At 36.5% G+C, this 18,460-nt stretch overlaps 1 protein-coding gene across 1 annotated transcript in view; it reads right to left on the bottom strand.

The window, feature by feature from the left end:
* Positions 1–5,732: 5,732 nt before the first annotated feature.
* KIF6 (kinesin family member 6) overlaps positions 5,733–18,460 on the bottom strand; it is a 154,018-nt gene continuing 141,290 nt past the window's right edge. The window contains exons 20-22 of the mRNA XM_066547877.1: positions 12,458–12,547; positions 9,947–10,047; positions 5,733–7,170 (exon numbers count right to left, since the gene is read on the bottom strand). Of these exons, the coding sequence (XP_066403974.1) occupies positions 7,154–7,170; positions 9,947–10,047; positions 12,458–12,547 (208 nt within the window). The 3' untranslated portion in view covers positions 5,733–7,153. The remainder of the gene's footprint in view (positions 7,171–9,946; positions 10,048–12,457; positions 12,548–18,460) is intronic.

Here is an 18,460-nt window from a genome sequence, read left to right as displayed (position 1 = left end):
GCTGCTGATCTGCCCTTGCCAGTCCCTGCTCACTACTTCATAGGTTACTGTTCCAAGATGTGACCTACCCAAAACACCAAGAATCACACACCCATGTTCCCAGTACTGCCCTGGAGAGTTTTTCAAAAAAACATCAGGGTATCAGGGCTTACAAAGTGAGACTAACAGAGAAATTTTATCCCTCCACATCTGTTCTCTATCCAAAATAAAGGGTGAACATTTATAGCTTAATAAGACTGTGAATCATAGTGTCTTTCTTCTATTAGCTTTTATCCAAAGATCTCAATCGAATGAATAAAGCCCTTTGAGGATGGTATTAGTTTCTAGTCTGGGAAGCTGAATCAAAACTGTGGTTATGAGATTTACCCTAGGTCATATGAATATAGAACCACAGATAAACTCTTAAAATCTTGATAAGTAGAGCCTTATTCTAAACACTAGACTTCTCTACAACAAAATGCTCTAAACTCTCTAATTACAGCAGACTCCCCAGAAAGAAAAGTATGGAGCTGAATAAATGGAAAAGTCAATAGCTGCTGTCTGTACCATACCAACATTGCTGGCACCAGTAAAACCAGCATGGTGAAGCTTATAAACATCCTGAATTCAACTTGGTCACACAAAAGAACCTCTTTCTTTTCTAGTCCTAATAAAATCAATCCCCTCACTGCCTCAACTGCTGCTCCTGAACCCTGTCAGATGACTTCACCCTTTAGTCCACAGAGTTAGAGAATACACCACTCATGCCTACTGCCTTCAGTCTCTGTATTGCCCTTTTAATCCAAATACTTAAGGGTGAAGGAGGGCATATGGTTAATCATTAGCTAAAAAAAGAGTATCATTTTCACTCATGGGAGCCTTAATAATTATCATGCACTGGAAATGAGCTGGGCTTGCATTTTTTTCTGTAGGAAGAGCTTTATGGCAAGTGTCATCTATCACACTGCTTCTGAAAGAAAACAAACACAGACACACACACACACGAAGATGGCCAGGTGGCTAGGGCTGCAATTTTGTTATTATACTCCCTTACAGTTAAAATGTTCTGGATATAGATATCCCTACTTTGCTTAGCATTCATATGGTTTTACTCCTATTTTCAAACAAGAGGTAGTGCTCATAGAAAAAGACTGAAAAAATTATTTTATTAATATCTGTACCTGGGAGTATCCCTGGACTTGCCATTTGTACTGTGCTTGTAACAATCCAGAGGAGGATGGCTGACCACCAGCAGCAGAAGGCCACTTACCACTCTGAAAAGTGAAAACTATTGTGGATAATTCCCAGGAGACCATCCTGGACTTTGTCTGGGGCTGTTCTGTTAGTGTGAGTAGGGAAACAGAAAGATTTCAACAGGGAAGTGCAATGTGTAAGGACTCAGAGCCTTGGTGGTCTGGCATTTCTTTTCAGCTGAAAAAGCGAAACATTTGGGAGTTAGAATTTAGAGCACTGCAACAACCTTATGAAGCAAACTGACCTGGATCAGCTGAGAATCCAGCTTATTATCACTGATGGAAGGCCTTTTCTTGTTCAGTGCTAAGGATGACATCTACTTACACAGTATCCAACAAGATCATCACTCTTGTGTCCGACTTCCATAACTAAAAGGTACAGCTTTTTACTCCATTTCCACTGCAATTATATGGGTAGACAAGGCTGGAGTATTGCACTAGCAGGGCTGTCTCTGGTGGGAGCTCCAGGTGTTTGTTGTTGGTAGGACCCATGCCTACCAGGCCAAGAGAATGCCAGCCTACCTGCTTTCTGGAATGGATGCAAACCATGAAATTGTGCACAGCTGTGCTGGGACAAATTTTCTCAGTTGAAGTACATTTCATAGTTAAGGGTATGAAACTATATGATATAAATGAACAAATACAGCCCATAATCAGATTTTTTTTGTCCCCTTCTGTTCTTTCAGTTCAGATCAACAAAGCATGCCAGCTGACAAAGTTGGCAGTATAAATTATGCCTTAAGAAAAAATGTCCACACAGACTTACTTTTGGGATCTTACTTTTCTAAGGTTTTACAAATTGAGTCACTAACATCATTACAGTATGCTTATTTCTATAACACAGTATTTTCTACTGGTTTGGTTCTTTCCCCCTCTAGTGTTAGGCTGCAATATAGGAACCAAATAAAGGCAGAATCTGTGCAGCAGCCCAGAAATGATGCCTTGCCACAGGAAAAAAGAAAGCCCAATATATACATTTTGAAGTAAATTGAAGACTTATGGTTTTTGTGTGAGTTCTGAATCTGGAAGAGAGAGTTCAGCATGGTTTACCACATCAGAAATTAAATTTGGCTTCCAGGTAAAAAGACATCATATACAATGTGCTGAAACAATACTAGCAAATCACTTTTTATGACAGGATGACAAAGCACACTCTCTAGTCTTAACTTCTCTTGTTGCTTTTCTAATGCTCTTCTGATTACAAAATAAACAAAACCTGAGTTCACAAACTTTAGGAATAAAAAATGCAGTATGCAAGAACTTTTTAATAGTAGCTGAATGTGGAAGTAGACTGTTCTTCCAAGGTCCTGCTTTTCCAGCGCTCCTTGCCAATATAGAATGTAAGAGTGCATCTGGTTTCAAAACTAGGGAATGACTTCTCACGAAACATATTTTGAATCCAGGACTGGACATGATCTCCTTGATTATTCCTTCACTTGTCTTTCTTCCTCAGTGTGACTGACCCAATAGGATCCAGCTTTTCCCATAGAAAATCTGAGCCATTCCGGAAATGACAGATACCAAAATGACATCCTGGTTTACAATATACATAATAATCACTTTTCATGTATCACTTGGAGCAAATCAAAGGATTCAGTGTTCTCCAAATGCTTTACCTATTGTTCTTACAGCCCCTAACAAATCTTGAACATGGATAGATGTGAAATAAAAGATAGGCCAAAAAAATAAGTGACATGGTTTGCTCACTTTCCTCACTGGTTTTCAAAAGCCAGAAAAAATACCACTGTGATCAGCAGTATAATTTATATCAACACAAATAAGCTGTTTCTAAATTAAGTAATTAAATAAGTCGAAAGATATCTTCACCGATCCTGTTATTATGAAGCTTCTGATAGAGAATGATTTCTGGACTAGTTTTTTTTGGTAGAAATGTCTCTGTAGAGAACTAGTTGACAAAGTGGATGCAAAGATCTGGGGATTCATTCTTTCACATGCTAAGCATTTCAGTCAGAACAGTTTCTACAAGGAAATACTGAATTATTTTAATTAGTTTTGCTCCTTGAATGACTTTTAAAATCTGCACTGCAGAGAAAAATTAAGGAATTATTTTTAGAACCATATTAAATATAAATAAGAGGTCCATTTAATTTATTCAGGCATGACAGTTTACTTTGCTTGTCTTATAGATGGGATTTCAAAGCAAACATTGCAGGAAGTGAAAATATTAAGAAAAAAAATTGTAAAATATATTTTTTAACATTGATTAAAGCAACAATAAAAGTGATTCATATGACATAATATAAAGCCAGTGGTTTGATTGTTGTGGTTATTAAAAATTCACTGTGAAAAGACAAACACATTCTATATAGAGCTACCAAATATGCTATATATAACAAGCCATGTCCAGATGTTCATGTTCTTGGCATCCATATTCACCAGCTGCATGTTTGCAGCAACATTTATAATATCTTAGCATTTTATTATGTTGAAGTCCTCTCAGTTTATACTAATAACATAAAATAATTGCATCCCATGATTGATTAAACCAGGTAAGAATATATACATTATATATTTACACTGTTACACACTTGTGAACCTCATTACTCCTCTTCAAAGCTTCTTTCTTTGAAAAACACAGGAGTGACAGAGGGAGATTGAGTTAGGGCATTTCCATATTCCAAGAAAGAGAAATTCAAAATAAGGTTATGCCATTTTCTTCTTGGAGCTCTCTGGAAAGCTGCAGTGGCCAGGAAGTAGTGAAATGCCCAAGCCAAAACCTGGTTAACTCATGGGTTTCACTAATTCAGGTTCAGACTCTGTACGGAACCCTGGCAGATTCAACACAAACGAGAACAGACTCTTGGCCTTTATTATAATCTGGGTCATATCCTGACCCTCCCAGAAGCTACAGTGCTGTAACACAGCAGAGCACATGCATCATCTTCTGAAATTAACTATATAGAAGATTGGAAATGTGTTGAAATAAAAGATGAGATGATCCACAATGCCTGGTATCAATTAATCCCAATTAATAACTGTATGGGATCTAGCATTCTAGAGCTACTTCCTCAAGAAATCCCCGCCAAAAAAAGAAAAGATATTTGGATTTATTCTGGTTGCAGATAATAAATAAATTCTGTTTACCATATGAACATTGAACCAAATCCAGCTAGATAGGATGTGAATTGACTGAAGTGAGATGGGCATGAGGAATGCCAGGCTTAGCAATGCTGTTTTACAGGTGGCTTAGAGAGGATTCCAGACCAGGATAAGGGTGGGCCTCTGATTGTTTCTTCAATGTAGCAAATGCTTGGGTTATTTCAAATTAATCTTGAAGTTATACGAAGAGAGATTATTAAAAGAAGGAATTTTGCTTGTCGGTGGCCAACAATAATTTCTTGAAGCAATAAATGCTTTCAGAAAGCCACACAGACTTAGAGAAGAGATCCAGAAGCCCTTCAGCACCTGAGAGAAGGTCATCAAAAGCTGGAGCCAGGCTTTTGACAGTGTGGCTTGTGAGAAGGAGACAGATAATGACAAAAAGAAAAGTTCAGGCTGGACATAAGGGAAAAACTTTTTGTCAAGATGACAGTCAAACATTAGAATGAATTGCTTAGAAAGGTTATGTGGTCTCCATTCTTGCAGAGTTTCAAGACCACATTGAACAAAGCCCTCAGCAGCTTGGTTTGATCTTGTAGCTCAAGCTTTTTTGAGGAAGAGGTGGGATTAAAGACCTGCTGAAATAATTTCCAACCTGAATTTTCCTGTGAACCCAAGACTCAATTTTTGAAGAGAGGAACAGTTTTTTTTAAGAAAGAGAATGCTTTATGTCTTAAGACTATTATTTACTAAATGAGCAATCTTTTTTTCCATGTGATCTTATGAAAATTTTCAAAATATGCGAGAAAGACTTTCTATTTTTTTGTATGGTGTTATATATTTATACTTTTTTTTATTACTGGATGCAGTTTTGTCAAAGCTCTTAAGTGCCTGGTAAAATCTTAATCTTAGACCATTTTGCCAATCAGGTACTACTTTGTTAACAGTGATTGAATTTCACACCAAATTTATAATAGAGTAAAAAAAGGCTAGAGAATTTTGAAACAGAAGAGTAAAGAATTTTTTTCTCTCTGTGAGTGAGATGCGTGGCAAACGGAGAACAGAACACTGAATCATCAAGTAGTAGCAGCATCACATAACTCTTCTGAGTTGAGATCCTTCTTTTAACCAGCTACTTAAAGCTATTGGAAATGCTTCAATGTCAAAAAGAAGGAGATGTTGGACCAGTGATTCCCTTTAAGCCACCTTCAAATAAATCCACCACAAGGGGTATTTCACTGGAAACAAAAAGGGGTGGTTGCTTGACCCAGCAACATTTTGGAACCTGTGGCTCTTCTCCAGCTAGCAGTGTTGAATGGAAGCAGGAATGTGGTCCTGCTCTCCTCAGCAAAGCTGTATGAACAATAATGCAGAGCATATTTAATACGCTGTTTATATATAAAAGAGTGAGAAGAAGAAAAATAATGACACACATAAAAATTCTGGAAGAAGGACATTTTAATATAATCTCCAACAAAGCAGACATATAAAAGGGAGAAGGACTGTGGATTTTTCATATTCTGATTAAATCCTTGAACTCTTCTCAAAGTAAGAGTAGATCTGACTTTTATCTTAGTTTGCAGATACCAAATTCTACTAAAGCTTACCAATTTATATGGTATCTGTGTTGACTTTTACAGAAAATTAAAATGCAAAAAAAGGTACAACTTTAATATTTTTGAACTGATTGCATATTAATTGTTAATTTGACAAACATATTTTCTGTAGGTTTGAAGACAGCAATTCAACATGTACTTCTGTATAATTATGAATTTGACAAAGAATTAAGTATCAGCATGTATATAAAGAAATATACATCCTTGAGAATATGTGACTTCTACCAATATATTGCTTTATTTTTATGTGACCAATCCATACACCTCTAAATGCATGACTATAAAATTATCACTAGCATAAAAAGTGACAGCTTCAATATGGTAGTATGTATATCTCAGAGAAATAGACTGTACTTTGCATTCAATTTTTTATTTTAATTTGAGGTGTAAAACAAATTGTTTCATAACTGGATATTATGCAATAAAATAGTACCCAGTCAATAGTGAAATTACATTGAATATAAGATATAAATGCATTTAAATTTTCACATCTCATTGGTGTTTCACAAGTATTGGCTTTGTTCTGTTTAAAGCCTATTTAGTGTAGTTGTTTCTTCTAAAACCTGTATATTCTGGGAGGGTATGCATTTTGCACAACATATAATCCATTCTGTACAACATTTAGTCCATTCAAATAAAAAGAAAACAGCTGGGAAATTTTGAGCTCTAGAATTACTTCCTAAAATACATTTGGTTTTATATTACAATGCAATCTCAGTATTCTAATAATCTGATATGAAAATTGTTATTCCTTGAGGAGGAAAAAATCTCAAATGAAATTGTATGGAATTTTGTAATACAGATAACTACTGTTATTGAATGAATATCTCTTGATGTTCAATAGGTATAATTAACGAAGCCTTATGCAAATCAATGCAAAAACCCCCTACCAGCAGTAATAAGCCTTTCCTAGATTAAAGATGTATAAGAGCATTAATACATTAGATAATTTTAAGATTTAGAAATGTACAATGAATTCTCATAAACAAAAATGTTTGTAAAATTCCTGATTAGTTGTTTCAGTTTTGTTAATCTTAATGGAAGGTGAAGATACTGAGTGCAAATACTCAAATATCTATTGTAAGAGAAATGGATTTTGCTGTCAAAGACAATTTATATGCCATCACAAATTAAACCTGTACATGTGAAGTACTTACTTGTACCTGTTTCTAAACAGAAGAGGAAGGGAAAGAATAAAGGACTTTCACAGTTTCTAAAAGGAAATAGTGGAGTCTGACAAGAATTTCATTTGTTCCCCAAGCCTGAAAGGAGATAAAAAAATACATTAGACTACATTTCAGGTTGCATTGTCAGTTTTAAAACAAACTTCAGAAATACAAAACAGAAGAAAGAAAAAAAAATCCTTTAATTTAAATCTTTTAAGACACAAAAATCATTCATCTACTCTTCTGCATTTTCATTTCTCTACCCCAACACTGAATGTGGCATCAAAAGCATGTTTGCCGAGTAGCCCTTTTCTAAAAAGCTTTCCAGTGTTAGTTATTACAGTGCTCCAACAATCCCAGCAAGACCCTGTGAATGTACCTGCTTTAATTCTGCTCTGTTTAGAAAGCAAATGGTAATAACCCACAGTCCCTGAGGTAATCTTTACTGAGACCTCTCATTCCCACCCCTGCATTACTGTCACTAAGGAAATTGAGCATTCCCATGCTTTCCATTTATGAAACTTGTTTTCCACTCTGTTGGCTTCTGCACACATTTTTTTCCCCCACCTCTAATGTATAGTAGGGCCCCCAGCTTGCTTCTAAGATACTAATACAACAGTTTGAAAGGATCAGGATCAATAAAGGAAAGAGCAGTAAGGATGTTGACAGTTTTAAGCCCAGCAGACTTTGGCTTAGCTGACCCTATGCTTCCTCATGTTTCCTGCAGGGCACTGTGTGTGTAACAGCCATGCAGATAGCGAATACATTTGCATGCAAATGTAGAAAGGATTGTTGAACATCTCAGTTGAAGAGAGTTTAGTAAGGAAGCAAGAGAGCACTGAAGTGGGACTCAGCACACTTTGATCTGTGTGAAAGTGTCTGGTGCAGCTTAATGGCTCTGGGCAAATAATTTCTCTTTTGTTTTTCATGTGTTAGAAATTTCTTGAGGAAAAATTATATGACTGATGATGCAGTGTTTTCCCCCCAAATTTTGAAGTGAGACTACATTCTTCTTCTACCTTTCCTCTCTACCTAACTCTACTTTACATCTGAGAGTTTTATTTTGTGGGGGTGGGAATGGGGACATCATAGCCCCCATCCCTGTCCCATAAAAGAAAACCCTCTAGTTCTCCTCCTTTATCTTGCTAAATTAGAATTTACAAACTTTATTTGCTCAATGGTTCATGCTATCAGTGGCTCCATCCCTTAAATCTGGAAGGTTTTGCCTTTCCTTACGAGGAAGAAAAGCCTTTTTTATCTGCTAGGTTAACTGCAAATCCTTCTCAGAACTTGCTGCGGAGTAGTCTCTTGTCTGTGACACATCAGGTCCCTACACGTTTGCTGAATTGATATAGCCTCTTTACATTTTTATTCTCCTGCTCATACTTAGCAATTTGTTGAGTCATCCAGCCCTGCACTGCCAGGAAGAGCAAATGATACTCCATTTCTTTTTCATCCACTTAGGGAAGCTCATCTTGTCTGACTGAAATTCAGAATAATTTTAAGTGTTGACTGTCCTTTGTTCCACAAGAATACCTTTTATGACTTGGGGTCTAAATAGATGTCAATGTTGATAATGACTAGTCCCTTCTGAAACTGATGGATGATGCCAGGTGATAGCCACTGGCTGAAAACAATCAGGATGGAAAAGGCATTTGAGAGAGACATTTTTGATAGGTGTGATTTAGGAGATGATTATAGGATAAGATGTGCTCTTGTTAATTACATTACTCTACATCACACATTGAGTTAGATTTGGGCCTTCTGAAGGCCTGAAATATTTGTTGTAAGACATTTATCTCTAACCTTCTTTTGATGAGCTGCCTATAAATCCAGTTTAATTTCATTTGCAAAACAAACCTGACTACAGCTTTTCTAAATAAAGACAAAAGGGATCCCAAAACCTAAGCGTGCTAAGTGTTTGCTTTGGATGAGTGTAGGGTAGGGACACTGTATTTTCAGCCAGTGTGTGTTTACCTGACAGTTTTCTGATAAGCAAAGCCCCACTTTGTGACAGTGCTAACACCATCTGCCAGGTGCAGATAGCTTGTTGAAAAATGCTGTCGTCAGCAGTGAACTGCTGATGGAAAGTTATTGCTTCAGTAACCACTAACATGCTCATATTCTGTATAATTGATTGCTGCCACTAAAAACTATTATTCAGGGGAAAAAAAAGCACAGGTCATTTTTCTTTGTCATAATAAATTTTAGGTTACCTTGCAGTGACACTGTTTATTGCTTTCTGCTTCCTGCCAATTTTACTTATCTACACTCTAGAGTGAACTTTATTACCTTCCTATGATTGCTCTTGGTACCTGATTTGATGACAAATACTCATAGAAATTTTCATTAGACCTTGACATAGTGAAATATCTGTTGAGGATATTCTCTTTCCAGGCACAGTGGGCCAGTCGGCCTCCTGAGGCAGGGGTACAGCACAATCATTTGAGTTATCTTTATTTGGTTTCAACTGTTACAACTAAATTTATACCAGATGAGAATCAGAACACATAGTTTAAAGAAAATCTATAGAGAAAAATTTGGATCATCAAGGAACCACATTCAAATGCATTTGCTTAAGGGTAAAATAATATACCATGCAGGTTGCACAGCCATGCATGCACCAGATATTCACTGATGGTGGCTTAGTAAAACAGAGAGCCTTCATAATTTTTCACTGCAGCATTGAGCCACTTAAGAAATACATGTGAAGAACCTCAAGAGTTTAGAAAGGATGAGAACATAATGTAATAAAACTGAAGCCAGAATCCATTTTCACTTGCATCAGTGTAATGTGGACTAAAGCTATTTTGACTTCAAAATGCTGTACTGGAGATTTTGGTTTGGCTTTCTATATTTTGGCAGGATTTACCTTTCTTCTGGAGGATGTTCTGTCTTGCTTTAATGAAAGCTAGGATGTCAGCATCAGCCTGGCTGTCTCCAGTCAGAGGAATAGATGAACTTGGTGGGGTCCTGAAATAAGAAAGTATGCTTGTGAACTCAAGGGAGTAAGACGGTTAATTTTTCTGTCACGTCTTTTTTTTTCACCATAAAGGATTTTATTCTTTAGATGCATTGTTAGATATGGCACAGTTTAGCAGAGAATTGATCTCAGGACTTCTTAATGGCCTTATGTAGGTTCCTAAGATTAGCCACCATCTCTTTAGTGTGGGAAGGATACTCGCTTATCAGCTATAGACCTCTCACAAAGGGTTAAAAATATTGTAGTGCTGAGTCAAAGACTTAATTACCAAGTGGAAAAGCTTAATGTAGTGAGTTTACCAAGGAAATGATGGATGTGACTATGCTGTGTGTTTGCTTGCTTCAGGCTGTTATACATCTGAACAGATCAATAGAATTTTTGCCTACTTTGGGGGAATTAAGTTTTCATACATACACAGAAGTAAACAATCACATGGTACTCAGGACATTATTGTATTTGCAGGGCAATGCTCTGACGAAGCAGGAATGATGCATCTGATGCCATGTTCTCAGAAGGCTAATTTATTACTTTATTATAGTTTTTTTACTTTTATACTATGTTATATTAAAGAATACTATACTAAACTATACTAAAGAATACAGAAAAGATACTGAATGCTGAAAAGATAATAATTAAAACTTGTGACTCTTTCCAGAGTCTCGACACAGCTTGGCCATAATTGGCCAATGAGTCAAAACTACTCACACCAGAATCCAATGAAATAATCACCTGTGGGTAAACAATCTCCAAACACATTCCACACACGAGCACAACACAGGAGAAGCAAATGAGATAAGAATTGTTTTCCTTTTCTCCGAGACTTCTCAGCTTCCCAGGAGAAAAATCCTGGGCGAAGGAATTTTTTCAGAGAATGTGAATGCCACAGGGCATCTCCTGACAGACCAAATCCTTTGTGCTGCTGAATCTCCAGTTCCAGCTGAACTCCTGTACCTATGCTGTTAAATCATTGACTTATGACTGTTTTTAACAGATCCTCTGGTGGTGTAAGATGATGTAATACAATGAAGCTGTTCTAATCAGCTGAGAAAGCTAAGAATTTCCACCTGCATCTTTAACCTTATTTGAAGATTGAGCACTAATTGGGAGATGAGAAATACAGCAACAAAAAATTACAATACAGAAGGACAAGGGGAACTAAAGAGAAAAACTTTTTTTTTTTTACATATCATACCTCTGTAATTATAGTTATTTTCACTGTTCCATACTGACTGCAGCAGTAGGTGGTTTCTATGACTGACATATGCAGCAGTGTAATATCCTTGTCTTTGTGCTACTAATTAAGTTCTCAGTTGCTGAATCAGTGAACCAAAATGGAAAAACAAGGAAGAAATTACTCTGAACTTAAAACTCCCCTATTTTTATGTAATTTACAAGGTAATCACAGAACACCAATAAGGGACTATTCTTGATTGATTTTCATTTACTTAGCAATAATACAAAAAATAAAAACCCACAGGATATTGAGAAGGTACTCTCTAAATTCCATTTTAGCTTCTATTTTTCTTCTGCTTTTCTTAAACCCAAATGCAATTTAAAACATTAGGTTTTGGGGCATGACATTTTCCACGATTATTTTCTGCTCTAGAAATGGATTGTTTTGGAAAATGAAAGAAAAAACCCTTGTGCTTTCTTCTTACTAATGCAGTAGGAAAACCATTAACTTGACCATATTTTCCTAAGGGCATTGATAGCCAGAACTGTTGAGCACAATAAGAATATAACTTCTAGAAGCAGAGTGACTTGGCATAATGTTTCAGTGGGAGAACAGAATGTGGAAATAAACACACTAGAAAAAATAGAGAGGTTCAAAACCCTGGCAGTTTCTGTTAACCTGATAAGCAAATTTTGACAAAGCAGTTCCTCTTTTGAGAAGACATGACATATAACCTTTGCCAAGCCTGAAACTTTTGCCATTTTATTTTAACAGAATAATTTGTGGGAGGGATATTAAAAATATTTTAAAGACAAAATCACAAGTATGAAAAAATCTCTGCCTAGTTCCTGCATTCTACAATTCTTCAATACATACACACCCTGATTTCTCTTATTTTCAAATGTTTTTATTTACTCTTTCAGAATCCCTTTCTCTGAAAAGGCTGGGAAGGCACAGTCATGAATATTCATAAGTTTATAGAGGAAAAAAGCTTCAGGCCAAACTTGAAACCACCTTTGTAATCCTGATGATGAAGCAGATTGGTGTAAAGCTATGCGGCAGCCTGCAGTTGGTTTGGAAGTTAGAGGAAAATCTGCAATTTGTAAAATTTTTTATTTTTATATTTCAAGGAGACTGTTTTTGAATAGATGGATGGAGGACTGTGAAGGCATTATATTATTTTATACTTTGCTCTTTCCTCTGAGTAGCCAAGGTATAATTCTTACCTTGTTTTTAAAGTTGGGCTACCAGAAGTGACTGAATTGTTTTTCACAGGTGGATCTTCATTAGGGCTCTCTCTACTGGTGTCTGAAAAACTGAATGGGAAATGAAGAAATGAAGGAAAAAGAAGGAAATAAAAGAATATAGCCCTTGTGTAGGCAATATTAATACATACACTACTAATTAATACATAACTACAAAGAAGATGTTTTTCAAAATTTTAAAAATCTATATAAAACACTTGTTTACTGAAAGAAGATTTTCAGTTTAATCCATATGATGATTATGTTTTTGTAGAGAATGTGGCTATGAAAGAATGACAAATACCTTCACAAAAATATACTTTTAGTATTTGCGTTCTAAGCCAGACTTGTAAAGCACTTTGATATATCCAATGTACAGTTTGTAATGGTATATTTAGTTCTTAAACTGAGTATTAGCCAAGTGAGGCCCTTACTCATTTTCTAGTCTTTCTTTAGTCAGGCAAAGTTGTTACCAAAATCAGCGAGAGACTGGGTAAAAATTCAGTGAGGACTTTGGGATGGGGCTTGTTGATGATAGCCAAATATATTGCAAACAGCTGCTGTGCATTCCTGCCTCTGCAGATATCATTATCAAGGAAGCTCACTGTTAGGGAGATGGTTTTCCACCACTGGATATCTAGACACTCTCTGCTTTTCTTGGGAGTTGCACATACTGCCAGATCTGGTGCCAATCTTAGAGTGGAAAAAGTAAATTACTCAGTGTAAGGATTTTTCCAGTAGATGGCAGGATTGGCAAGTTCTTGCTTTTCTAGCTCTGCAGTAGTTTGTTCATTGTTGGCTGATGAATTGATATTTCTGGCAGAGAACTTGAAAAGGGAAAGAAATTTATTACTAAAATTTTACTGTTTTACACTGTGCCAGGTTCAGTTTTGCAGAAGATATTGTGCCCAGGAGTATAAGTCATTTTCAGCTGAACAGCTCCAGGTTTGCTGAATGATTCTCTTTAACTCCTCGAGTCCCACACCATTCACACCTCCCTAATTCAACTAAAGCAATATCTTATTTAATGTCAATAATATTCTGTACTTTATTACATCTACATATTACAAGAGCTAGAAAGGATGTGTGATGTTATTACCTACTATGTGGTTCAACAATATCTGGGAACCTTATATCGTCATTCTGCTTTAGGATTTCCTGAACATTTTTTCCACTGATTTGGCAGTTCTTAAAAATGAAGTGATTAAGTATTTTAAATTCAGTTTTCTAAAAGGCCTCTGTGTCTGTGCCCTGAGATACTGAGGCATCCAAGACACATAACTGAGGTTTATTAAATCTCTACACATCAGCTGAACCATAGCAACCATCCCTGACTCTATTCTTAGCCTACAACAAATATAAAGTAATGTGACTTAATGTGATTATTTTTTACTGCTTTTTTTAAAATTAAAATAAGCATCTTTGCTTTCTCTTTGCCATGCACAAAATGTATAATTTTACAAATACTGAGTCAGCTGAAGTATTTTAAAGTTTCAGTAGTTTACCTATTTGAATTCTTTTTTTCCATTGAAAAAAAAAAATAAAATTGCCCAAAATTGTTAAATCCCCATTTGAAAGGGATTTGGATTTAGACTGATTAAAAAGAAAAAAAAAACCCTATATACTAACTAAGGTGTGGCATGGTTAGAACTCTAGGGATGTCAGTTTCTAGTACATTCCTGGACCCAAGGACAATACGGCAAAACTTGCCTCAGGGTGCTCTGGTAGAATTGGCACCCATGGAAAGCAATATTAAAAAACCTACTTAGACTGATGAGATGATGCCCAAAATCAGGAAATTAACATTACTGCATTTAGAGATGGACCCTCATCTCCTATCCGGTGCCTGTGGGGTTGCAAGCAGACATTTTTATTGTGGGATGCAAACTGTTCCCCTGCAAGTTAAGGAAATTTATAAGGAAGCTTGTAACTATTTTTTGAAATGACTCAAAGTACTGCTTCCATGTAAGAGGTTAACAATTAGTGTGCTAATCAAACAAATGAGTTCATCAGTTTGGCAAAACTCAAATCCATCTCTTATATCCTAGAGATTTCTTTAATTCCTAGGCTAGAGGGATCGTCTGTATGGGGATAATTTGCATCCTTCATACTGATGCTCTGATACTGACATTGGAAGATAAGTTGAATCATAGGGGGACAAAAGAGTGTAATTCTGCTGTGCAGTGGTTTGTATGTTCAGATATAACTTGTTCCTAGCCTGTTCTTAGAAGTCAGGACACTCCTTATTCATCTGAGTGTTAGATGATGTTCTAGTAATGCAAAAAATTGAGAAATGTTCTAGTAATGCTTTAGATTTAATGGCAAGTCATTATGCCAGCATGGGGTGGAGGTAATAATACCCCACTCTGTGTGACCAGCATGAAGGACTGGACATCTCAGGATTCTCCAACAAAGCCAAACAAAATTGTGCCTGACATACTTTAGTGTGATGAAAGTCTCCTTCAGGCAAGGGGTTGATCCAGAGATATCTAGAGATGCCATTCAACATTTCTCTAATGTGCAAACAGGCATTCCTGGAACACATTTTGGATTTGGGTGGACATGCAAGGTATGTAAGTCCTGTGTCTGTCTGTTGCCCAAGCTTTAACCTCTAATATTATTCAGCTTGTTTTGACAGTGTATGATTCATATTTTCATTCTCAATCTATCTGATTTTTCCTTGAGTTGAATTTAAGAAATCTCAAAGACTGCTTCCTGACAACTTCAATAAAATTCCTACTTTTTCTGGATATTAAAGATAGTCTGTCAACTCTATATGTCTGTTTGTTTTCATAACCTAGTACCTGATGTTTCACCCAGTGGATAACTTTCTTTTTCTGGAGGGACTGGGGTGGGGGAGAATCCTCTGTTGAGAGTGTATGTCTCAGGCAGGCATGGGACAGGGGTCACAGAGATGTACACAGGGTTGCAGCAGAGTTTCCCTTGCTGCAGGAACCCAAGGACCAGAGACAACTGACCCATGGACTGATCAGCTCCATCAAGTACACTGGGTAGAGGAGCTGCAGAGATGATGCATGTCATGGTATGAGTGCTTAATTTGCCAGCTGAAAAATAATGGAAAATCAGGTAGATTAAAATGGAAATTGAAAATTTGAAGGTGTGTAACCTCTGTAATGTTAAGAAAACCTCAGCTGCAGTTGTCCAATTATCTGAGTTTTGGACATGAGGGGAACAGATGTTCAGTGTACAGACAGGAAAGATTCAAGCTGCTTAAAGCTGAGCATTTTAATAGCTGGCTACAAAATTAAATTTGGCCTAACTTGCAAATTCATAGATGTATTGTTCCAGTTGTTACGAAAGAATGTGAAAACCTTTGAAATGTCACTAATCGATGATGTTATTCCCAGATTATATTTTTATCATTATGTAACACTGCAGAAAATGGGCAGGAATAAAAAATGATTAGACAGAAAATGCTGTAAAATATGTAAACATTGAACTTGTTTCACACAACATTAATATGGGGGTAACTGTTGCGATCCAGGACAGTAATTGTTAAAAAAATCTGTTGCTCAGAGTCATCAGACAACATGAAGATTTATTTGAAAATGATGCCAAGGGAATTTAAAGTGCCAGGAAGACTTTGAATAAGAAACAGAACAGCCGAGGAGTCTGAAGTTGAATATACTGTGGGGCTTGCTGGAATAGGACAAATGAGATGCAGTAAAAGGAAATGAGTGAGGTTAAGAAAGATTTGACTGAGATAAAAAGGAATGCATTCATTCTAAGAGGAGGAAAAAAAATCCAAAATTTTTGTAAGATTTGAATAACGAACATTTATATGATTCAAAGGGAATACAGGAACACTTCAACACTACTGAAACGAAATGTTCAGTGAGAGAAGCAATTTGAATAGACAAGGATCTGATAAATTCTTTAAATGAAAGCCATTGTGGGAGAGACTGTATGAGGAAGAACAAAAGGCTGTGCTTGAATTCTGAATGCATGGAACATATACGCAGTGCTGAGCCTGACATGCATTTTCAGACTTCTTGCAAACTTGAACAAGAATCCATTAAGAGACATAAACATATATACAGTGTGAGTTCAGGTAGCACCACAGCTTTCAGACCTCACTGACTGAGGCAGTCACTATTCAACTCTTTTATTAACATAGACTCATTTTGACACTTTAACAATTCAGCCATTTTTTCAACTGAAAAAAGAGACATATTTGGCCATGGATCAAGTGCCTTTTAGGTGTGTGCATCCTTCTTAAGCCTCAAAAGGATTACCAGCCTCCCTTCTCTGTTATTTTAGTTATAAATTAACTTAGTATAAAATAAAATTTGAGCCTTCCCAAGGCTTAATTTTCTCTGGAAACATGACATATTAGGTGTGTCAAACAATAATAATGCACACAAGTCATACAGTAGAAGGTGATCAAAAGACCTTGTTCAAACACACAAAGATTAGGAATACACCTGTGTCTTTTGCATGCTGAGTTATATAAATTATTATTGCCAGCCTGAAGATTGTATTTACATCCATTCCCATTCAGGAGTTTGTATGAATGGTTTTACTGCATGCTTACTCTGTCAATAGCACTCTTAGAATTTAGCCTACATAGTTTTAGATCTTATACTTATTGAACACACCTGTTAACTGAATTCCATCTTGGAAACAGGTTTTATTTACACCACATTGTATCAAACATAATTTATGTCAGCTTTTGCTTTGGTGGCTGGTTATTCTTCTGGGTGAAGACAGCAATATCATTCCAAAAGGAGATGGTTGATTTTTATACAGGCTAGAAAAAAGAGCCATTTGTGTCTCAGGAAAATAAGTGCCTGTAGCCTGGATTCATTCTACACAATTATGGGAAGTGGTAAGTAAAGTTGCTGTGACAACTGGGGCCAAAGAAATCCTCGGGAAATAAATATTCTACTATTTTATTCTTTTAAAGTCTGAAATTTGAAACCATTACTCTAAAATGTTATTGACTCGAGTAGGGGAAAAAGTAAATTTTCATGCCCAGTGGGAGGTTAAGCCTGTAGCTCCTGCCTCAGAAAAAGCAGAAATAGTGTTTCTACTTCCATATACATGCCACTGGAAATGTACCCAAGTAAAATACGTTTAAACAGCCTAACATAAAATAAGATCAACTTTCTAGAACCATAGGAAGGAAAGAGCACTTGACTTTTAAAGATTATTGCAAGAATATTGATAGAGATGGGAAAATAAAGCTACATTCATCCCAACTGCCTCTACAATTTTAGTTCCAGAAGATAAATATTCTGTGTCTGTGATATTTATGCAAGGATCATCCAGTCAGCCTCAGTCAATATGCCCATTACTTAGACACAGAGAAACTGTTCACTGTAAAGAACATGCGCTTTTTGCAGGGAATCATGTGGGGCAGTACAGGACTCTGAAGTAAGCTTGGCAGCTGAAAGCAATCAGGCACCTTTGTCCATTCTAGTCAAAATGCCAAATGGACTTTCTTTAGACTTGTCCTCCAGTAATAAACATGAACACTAAAGGCATTTGATAGAAAAGCTTAAAAAAACATAAAGAAATCAGTTATGTGATTTTGTTTCTGAGCCAGGGAAGGAAAACGAGGATTCACCACTGCTGGAGGCCAGTTCCCCATTGCTCTAGAAAGCGCCTGGGCATTACCATATGCTCTTTTTAGTTCAAGAATTTTTAATTAGAGTGTGAAAGGCATTGCTCTCCTGAGCAATGCATCAGCACACCAACTGAAATTTGTTGTTCCCAAGATCAATGGGGCAGAGGGGTTGAGCAAGAGATGCTTAGTTCAAAGGACAGTATAGAGAGTGACAGTCATGGATTGCTTGAGCTAATTTGGCTGAATTTGTGCTAAGCTAGACCAAAAATGCTCTCATGTTCTGGTCCATGAGCTTTTCTCTGGGACAAGTAACCTTCAGCCTTAGACCAGAAATGAACAGCACAGATTAGGCCTAAAAGCATTTACAAAGTGATTAATGCCTAAGTCTTAAGAGG

The sequence above is a fragment of the Molothrus aeneus genome, chromosome 3, assembly GCF_037042795.1.
Source record: "Molothrus aeneus isolate 106 chromosome 3, BPBGC_Maene_1.0, whole genome shotgun sequence".
In the NCBI taxonomy this organism is placed as follows: Eukaryota; Metazoa; Chordata; class Aves; order Passeriformes; family Icteridae; genus Molothrus; species Molothrus aeneus.
Note: the sequence above shows the minus strand (reverse complement) of the source record. Positions and strands in the feature narration are given on the sequence as shown.